This window comes from Eurytemora carolleeae, unplaced genomic scaffold (assembly GCF_000591075.1).
Source record: "Eurytemora carolleeae unplaced genomic scaffold, Eaff_2.0 scaffold883, whole genome shotgun sequence".
Classification (NCBI taxonomy): domain Eukaryota; kingdom Metazoa; phylum Arthropoda; class Copepoda; order Calanoida; family Temoridae; genus Eurytemora; species Eurytemora carolleeae.
In genome coordinates this window covers 31386-40684 of record NW_019396887.1, presented here as the reverse complement: position 1 = coordinate 40684, position 9299 = coordinate 31386, and the positions used below count along the sequence as shown (strand labels likewise).

Below are 9299 nucleotides of genomic sequence, written 5' to 3'. Positions count from 1 at the left end.
GGGGGTGGGTATCAGATGGAAGGAGGGGGTAGGGGAAAAAGGTTGAGTTAGGATGTATACATATTTCTAAACCTTGCATCAACTATGAGTATCTGGATGAGCTATTGTATAAAACTATGAAAGTGATATCACAAATCCCACAAAAATATAAAAAAAAAGTTGGTTTAATCGATTTTATCGAAGCTGATGTTCAAAGGAATTAAGTCGGTGCTACAAATTCTAATTTTCTAATCCCTATGTTATTTTTCCCATCCAATGTCGTAAACCTTAGATATTTCAAACTATGAATTCTGTGAGATCAAATCATCTAAGTTTGAAATATCAAAAGTATAAACCCTCCGATTGTCAAGATATAGAGATTCGAAAATTTGAGTTTGTGGAAAAATATCAATTTCTTTATGATAAGTTCAAGTATAATAATTAGTTTATTTTGCTCCAAAAATAATTGAATAAAGAATAAATAAATAAAATTGCATATGTGTATATATATATATCTAGAAACAATATAAACACATGTGTATAAACACACTGTAAGTAAAGCTGCGCCATATTGTCTTTGATCCGCGGGGAAAAAATGTATTTTATTTTATCATTCATCGCAAATATGGGAAAAATGTGAAGTTAAGGAATGGAGAGAGATTTAGAGCTGGGTGATTTATTTTAAAATATCAGATTTAGCAAACCAAATACTTTCATACATAGATAGATAGATATTATATACAAGTCCTAAGAGTTTGAGATTTTTTACATTATAAATATTTTTTTTTAAGCCTTTAACGCATCGAGTCGAATATAATTATTATATAACTGAAACAATAAAAAACAATTGAAATAAATAGTTAAAAATACATTTAAAAAATGAAAGTTTTTAAATTGATAAATTTTGGACACAAAAACAGATGTATGTAAAAGGGTTTGGTAAAATATTTAAAAAACGAAAGTAGAATAAGAATTGAATGAATATGTGAAGTGTGCATAAACACAAGTAAAGTTTTGCAATGATATTGTTTTGAAAAATAAGCTTAATGCCCCGCTGTAATATACATATTCTAATAAAACGTGATCAACAAGTATATATATATATATGTTCAATTTAATAACTTAATTAAATATATATTTAATAAATATGAAAACTGAGAAGCTGCTCTGATTATTGCTTTATATTTATATATATTTATATATTTATAGAAACAAAGTACAATAGTATTGAGGTAGGTAGGCACTTTCAACTCTCTTCTTTTTTTAAATTAAACTTATCTTAGAATGTCACACTAACAAAAAAAGCTTTAAAAAATCTAGTTTCTTTCTTTTCCGATGACGACTGTTGTGAAAATATAAAATTTGATTTATATTGAAATAGGTCCAAGATGAGTTTACACTTTTCAAGATTATAAGATTAGTTTTAAACTAATGAATTATTCATTTTATAATGCATTTTATATTTGTATTTGTATACTCTACAGCAAAAGAGGTCTATGAACTATGACCAATATCCATGATGCAGATAACATTGGGTTTGGAAATAATAATAACAAAAACTGTCAGAAGAGAAGTGAACAATTTTGATTTGAAAATCGTCAAAATTTTCAATTTTTTGATAGGGTGCTTCATTTCTAGGTCAAGGATTTGGGCTTGGAAGGGCGGGGAGGGGAGAAGGGGGTGGGGGAGAAAGGGGTGGGGAAGAAAGGGAATGGGGGAGAGGGAAAGGGGGGTAAAGGTAGTGAATGCACATTGCAACAGAGTTCGCAGAATTTCTCATTTTGATTTTCTGATGTCTATGTTAAAACATGACTTATATAGGCATTGTAAAACAAGATTGGAAAGAAAAAGTTGTGTTGGAAAGGAGAGAAGGGGGAAGGGTGGTATATAAAGAGAGAAGGGGGAAGGGTGGTATATAAAGAGAGAAGGGGGAAGGGTGGTATATAAAGAGTTTTGAGAATAAAGAAAACCAATAGAAGAAGGAAAATGGTAAAAAAATTAGAGTAAAGGGTAGTTTATTAAACTTGTTTCAGATTTGTGACACAGAATTGAGCATGATCTTGATAAACCGGGTTTCATTTGAAATATTGAAGAGATTCCAGAGACAGTGATCTAGAGTTCTTTAACTACCAATTTAAATACTTAAACGAGACATTTTAAATGGGATTTTCTTTGATAAAAATATTTTGTGTTCTGACGCTTGGTTTGTTAACTACCCTGACTGCTTGGTTGGGATACCCTGGTGTTGGCTTGAATACAAATGAGACAAGATTTAAGGAAAGGAGGTGGTTAGAAGGATTAAACAAATAGAGTGGTCCCTAAAATATAATGAACAACAAAAACTTTCGACCCAAAGAAACTTATAGACATGGTTCGATAAAAATACTAAATATTTTTTAATTGTTTTAGACCTTAATGAATCTATTAACAGATTATTATCTTTTAGGATGAAAACTCAAAATTTTTGTATCTCAATTTCAAGAATTAGGAAAAATTACAGAATATTTATGTGCTTAAAGGAGTCGATTCTTTGCCACAAACTATGAATTTATAATCCCTATATCGTTGAAACCCAATGTCGTAAACCTTTGATATTTCAAACTTATGTTATTTGATCTAACAGAAGTCATAGTTTGAAATTTCAAAGGTCTACGACATTGGAATCCAAAGATATTGGGATTAGAAAATCAGAGTTTGTTGCAAAGACTCAATTCCTTTATTCGAAAAAAATCTTTACAAGAAAGAGGGGTGCTTAGTGCTCAGAAAGCCTGGAAATCAAATCTTATTTAAATTTATCTTGCTGGTCCACTTTATTCTGGAAACCACTGTAATATCTTTAACCCCCAGGTTTGAGCAAGGCTTTAACCTGTGAGAGTATAATTCTGTATTATTAAAATAATGAAAACTATAATTAGACCTTTTACTCAACACTTTCCATTCCTTTCTTAAACCTTCACCTTCCTACAATATGGGATATATTTTATAATTAGACTTTTTACTCAACACTTTCTATTCCTTTCTTAAACCTTCACCTTCCTACAATATGGGATATATAATTAGACCTTTTACTCAACACTTTCCATTCCTTTCTTAAACCTTCACCTTCCTACAATATGGGATATATTTTATTTACAAAACCTATTTTTAAACTTTTCATTTTGCTATTTTTCTTTTTTTTCACAAACTAACACACACTAACACTCAAACAAACACACCTTGAAGAATACACAAGCACAAGAATACACAAGCACAAGAACACACAAGCACAAGAACACACAAACACAAGAACACACATAACAATGACTTTAGAGAATTTGGTTTAGAAGAAGCATAATGAAGAATCATCAAGTTGACCAATACAAGACAAATATACAATATTCCTTCCCTTCTCCTTAACAATCCCACTTCCGTAAAGTACGTTTCACATATGTTTATATCTAGCTAAAGTATGTACTAGCTATATTGTTAACTAAATCTAAGGTAAATATTCCTTCCCTTCTCCGTAAAGTACGTTTCACATATGTTTATATCTAGCTAAAGTATGTACTAGCTATATTGTTAACTAAATCTAAGGTAAATATTCCTTCCCTTCTCCGTAAAGTACGTTTCACATATGTTTATATCTAGCTAAAGTATATTCTAGCTATTGTTAACTAAATCTAAGGTAAATATTGAATATCGCAAATATATCTAACAGCAGTGATATAAATATAGGATAGATAGATAGCTAGATACATGATATTGGCTGGGATAAGACAATGAGGCAAGAATACCTAAAATTCCAATATAGATGGACTCACTAGACCACTATACTAAAGCCTATAGGGGATTATGTTGTGTAAATATAAAATATAGAAACAAAATTTGATTTTGTTGAGTTATTCGGTATTCTGGACATATCTCTTAATTGGTTAATGATTATATGGCTACATATGTATTTAATATATATATATATAGAATTTCGATGGAAGATTAAAGTCTCTTTTTCTACACTAATTTTCAGACGCGAGCTATAGGGTAAAAGTTAATTACTACTTAGATGCTTAGATGGATGCTTAGCTTAGGTGTATTTAGATGTTTGTGTTAGTCAAGCCGACTGTGTGTTTGTCAAGTAAATAGTGTAGGTTTCTGTTAGATATAAAGTGTATCTGATAAAGTGCATGTCTGTATGTATCTGTATATGATGAAGTGCATGTCTGTATGTATCTGTATATGATGAAGTGCATGTCTGTATGTATCTGTATCTGATAAAGTGCATGTCTGTATGTATCTGTATATGATGAAGTGCATGTCTGTATGTATCTGTATATGATAAAGTGCATGTCTGTATGTATCAGTATATGATAAAGTGTATGTCTGTATGTATCTGTATATGATAAAGTGCATGTCTATATGTCTGTATATATCTGTGTATAGTAAATTGTATGTCAGGATGTCTGTATGTATCTTTGTATATTAAAGTGTATGTCTGTATGCATCTGTGTATATTAAAGTGTATGTCTGTATGTATCTGTGTATATTAAAGTGTATGTCTGTATGTATCTGTGTATATTAAAGTGTATGTCTGTATGCATCTGTGTATATTAAAGTGTATGTCTGTATGTCTGTATGTATCTGTGTATATTAAAGTGTATGTCTGTATGTATCTGTGTATATTAAAGTGTATGTCTGTATGTATCTGTGTATCTGATAAAGTGCATGTCTGTATGTATCTGTATATGATGAAGTGCATGTCTGTATGTATCTGTATATGATAAAGTGCATGTCTGTATGTATCTGTATCTGATAAAGTGCATGTCTGTATGTATCTGTATATGATGAAGTGCATGTCTGTATGTATCTGTATATGATAAAGTGCATGTCTGTATGTATCAGTATCTGATAAAGTGCATGTCTGTATGTATCTGTATATGATGAAGTGCATGTCTGTATGTATCTGTATNTCTTATACCCCCCCCCCTTCTTATATTAGCCAACCATGTCCCCCTAACCCATAAAAGTTTTGTCCATTTTTAAACTTTCAACGATTTTTCAAGACATTTTAATGTAGGAGTTTTCAGGAGACTCATAGGGTTACAGGAATATAGGAGAACTGTACACTATATATGCTGAACTATATTCTGTATTACCGAACAACAACAGTGTATATACTGAACGATCTGTTATATACTCATGTATATACTGAACTGTATACTTTATATACTGAACTGTATACTGTATATACTGAACTGTATACTGTATATACTGCACGCACTGTACACTGTATATACTGAACTGTATACTGTATATACTGAATTGTATACTGTATATACTGAACTGTATACTGTATATACTGAACTGTATACTGTATATACTGAACTGTACACTGTTTATACTGAACTGTATACTGTATATACTGAACTGTATACTATATATACTGAACTGCATATTGTATATACTGAACTGTATTCTGTATATAATATATACCTGTATAAGAAACTGATTAATATATATTCTAGCAAGTATTCGATCATATTACCAGCAGGGGGGGCTTCAAACAAAACTTTCAGGAACAAAAGATTTTTTCTAATTAATTGCTTTCTTTTTAATCCTTGTCTTAGGTCTATGCCTTGTCCATGGATGCAGCAAGATTAAAAACATAGAGATGTTAAATTCAGTGACAATATTTGTACGTCACATGCTGGTAACTTTAAATACATTGTGCACTACGTTTTATGATTTATGAATCACATTGCAGTAAAGATCATTTATTGGCAGGATGCTTCACCCTACTCCTTCGTAACATCAAGTTATAGATTGATTAATAGATACCCTAATAGAACCTATTAGTATAATAGAGCTTTTACTGGTAAAATTGCAAGGTAGAAAGGCTTGAATAGCATACATAGAGCAAAGCAATGTTTTTGCATTAAGCATCTATCAACCTATCTAAATCTCCACTTAGTTATGCATATATCCAAACATTAAGTATAATAACCTCCTAATACAAATGATGGATTGGAACTGAGAGAAAAGAATATAGTTTATATAAACTGAAATATAGTATATAAATATATATATTATATATATAATGTTCTGTATATGGAGAGCTGTATATTCCGCCATACCTGGCGGTACAGTGGTTTATATCATTTACATCTAAATACACCATTGTTCATATATTTATATATATGCAGTGCAGCCAATGCTAGAAATAATCAGAGAATTTAGAAGTGTTTATATTCTTGGTTCCTTTTATACCAAACCAACATTTATTCAAGGCACTTCCGGAACTAAGGGACTGTTCATTAAAACTATTAAACGTACAACCTACAGTCACGTCTTTTCAGAAATTGACTTGTGGATTTCTACAGCAAAAAAAGGTTTAAGATCTGTCTATTTTCAGATATAAAAAATAGTATATGTGCAATGTGCATGCAATTGTTGATTAAAAAAGGTTATACAGGATACTGGTTAGGATCTTTAATTAAATCACATTCCTTCAGGGTTCCAAACAAATATTTTTTTTAACTAGAAATATGAGACGTTTTCTACCTTGTGAATGGGAGCCTAGTCCATCGGAGAATAGGTCACTGTGAAGCCCCCCTGGCTCCCGCAGGGACTCTGAAATTAAACAAAAATAAAGTTTTTTTAGTTGATTTTTATTTAAGTTACTCTATAACAGACAAACACCCAATTATTGTATTAAGAGGACAAGGCCAAAAAATACATTGTTATCACAACTCATTACACAAAAGAACAGGGCTATTGATAAAATATTCGAGTTAGAAAAAAGAAAAATAATGAAAAGTTCACAACTTTGACGTTTATCGACCTTTTGCTAAAAATTTGTATATATTAGATTTTGACGGGGAAGTAAGATTTTTCTCGATTTTCTCGTATTTTATATTTGTGAAAACCTCTTTGTATATATATATAATTGATGTTTATTTGGTATCCGAAATGTTTTACAAAACTACATTTTTTCTTTATACACCGCGCAAACAGGACGAGGTTTACTGTAGGAATAAGAAATACTTTAGCCTAGATGTTTAAAAAGTGAATACACAGACTTTAAATCACTTCCTTTATCTAATCTTATTCAATCCCCCAACGAAAATTTAAAACTAATATATAAAATCATTTTTTCAAAAGCATAAGTTGGTTTGTCAAATATATTTTGATTGGTTAAGATTTATGATTACTAAATTATAAAATATTGGAACTGGAGTGTATAATATATAATTCAGAATGTAGATGTGCTATAGATTTATCAAGCTTGTATCTTTTGATAAAATGGTTTCAATATTGAGATTATAAAATACAAAATATATATTTACCGAAAGCTGCAACAGCCAGTTCTGGAGAAGATTCCACACTCTTGTTGAGATCTCTATCCTCGTACTCCTTCAAGGACAAGGAGTAGGTAGTTGGCAGGCAGGAGATAGAGGTGTAGGAGGTGGTTGGAGGTAGGCAGGATACAGACGGATAGGAGGTGAACGATACGACCGTTCTGATGTCTATTTCAACGTTTTGTTTATCCTTGTCTAGTTCAATGACTTGATTATCGTCCTGATGTTCAAACTCGAGATTTTTCTGAAAAATAAGTTCAGCTTCCTCTTTCACAACACTGTCAAATGCCTCAGAGAGTTTGTCAGGTTCTAAAACAGATCCTTTAGATTCTATATGTTCAGATTCTACTACTGAACCTCGTGCTGGAGAAGTCTCTAAATTTGGACTTGATGATGGAGTTGGAGCATCAGTTAAAACAGGAGATGGAGATGCTACTGGAGATGTTACTGGAGCTCCTACTGGAGCGCTTGCTGGAGATGTTGATGGAGCTGGAGCTTTTCGGGAATCTGTGGATGAAGTTACAGCTAAAGATTGAGCTGAAACTGGAGCTGAGGTTGGAGTTTCGGATTTGTACTTAGAAGGAAGGTTGATATCTTCAGACTTTGTTTTGATTAGCGGAGTTGAACTGAAGGAGTGTGTGGTATCCTGGTCTTGTTTAGATGACTCACATAGTGTTTCAGATACAAGGGAAGAGGAAGAAGAAAGAATACGAGGTTGTGTAGTATCCTGTGTATCCCCGGAACCTGGAGTAGGTTTGGTTATTTGAGTAGGTGAAGGAGGATCGGTATACTTGATTACAGGTTTATCTGCTCCTAGTTTCAGATCTAGATAAGCAGGTTTATCTTGTTTTTCAGCTTTCAAACCTTTCTCAGGGTCAAGTTCAGACGGTTTCTCCGCTGTAGTTAGACTCTCTGCTGTTCCGTCCTCTGTGTTTTTCAAGGGAGAATCAGCACAAAATAGGTTTATACAAATATTTTCAGAATCTTCTCTCAGTTCATATGATGAACAGTCGGACGCGGGCGATTTCGACGGAGACTCGACGATCGGAGATTTCGAGTAGTTGCTTATATCGTCCTCGTAAAACTCGTCACCGATTTTCCGTTGAACCTCACTGATAAAGTTGATGTCACTTCCAGTAATGATCTGATTTTCTAGTTCGTCTCTGATACCCCCCTCCTCCCTTGTTCGTTTTACCCTCACTAGGCTAGACATTAAAAATCATTGAAAAAAAACTTAAGATTGACGAAAATCTTAGATATTCTAAGTGTTTAACAAATGTTATAATCTTTCTGTTTGGAAATTGAAATATATACTGTTACTGGAACATATGTGACGGAACATTTAAATATTTATGTAAACTGTTCGTGATAACAGCGATAAATCTCAACTGTTGATAAAGAGATAAATTCTAAGTCTAGTGAGGGGTGCTGACATGCGCGGACCTGAGATAAGTGTTCTGCTCCGTGGTTGGCGTGGTACTGAGCCTGGGCATGTCCAGCCCCCCGCACCCCGCCATCCACGCCACACCAAGTGTAAGCCCGGTCCAAGACTTTAACGCTCTCCCCGACCACCTGCACCAATTTCGCGGATTTTTTCTCCAAAATTTTCGCAGATTTCTTCGGGTCCTGGAGTTTCTTTGATCGTGGATATAACAGGGTATGTGGTTCGGACTCCTGGAAATAAATCAAAGTTAACTATACAGCATACAACAAGATATATGTATATTTTATACGGAGTCACATTCAAATCTTGCAAAGATGGAAAGTTTTTGCTAGATATAATATTAAGCACAAAATTTAGAAGACAAATATATCGAGAAGGATTATCAAATAGTATGAAACAAAGCGCGGAGTGTGTAAAAGATTATTTTGATTGTAAAATTACTTTTTTGGACCCAGAAATAAATAGAAATAAAGTAAAACAGCAGCTTCTATCGTTCTTAATTAACCATGTATCATACAATATATAACAAATGCATCACAAAATGT

General features: G+C 32.5%; 1 protein-coding gene across 1 annotated transcript in view; it reads right to left on the bottom strand.

Annotated features, from left to right (window-relative positions):
- LOC111709778 (flocculation protein FLO11) overlaps positions 1 to 8984 on the bottom strand; it is a 47844-nt gene extending 38860 nt beyond the window's left edge. The window contains exons 1-3 of the mRNA XM_023483684.1: positions 8754 to 8984; positions 7299 to 8491; positions 6514 to 6582 (exon numbers count right to left, since the gene is read on the bottom strand). Of these exons, the coding sequence (XP_023339452.1) occupies positions 6514 to 6582; positions 7299 to 8491; positions 8754 to 8827 (1336 nt within the window). The 5' untranslated portion in view covers positions 8828 to 8984. The remainder of the gene's footprint in view (positions 1 to 6513; positions 6583 to 7298; positions 8492 to 8753) is intronic.
- Positions 8985 to 9299: the final 315 nt, after the last annotated feature.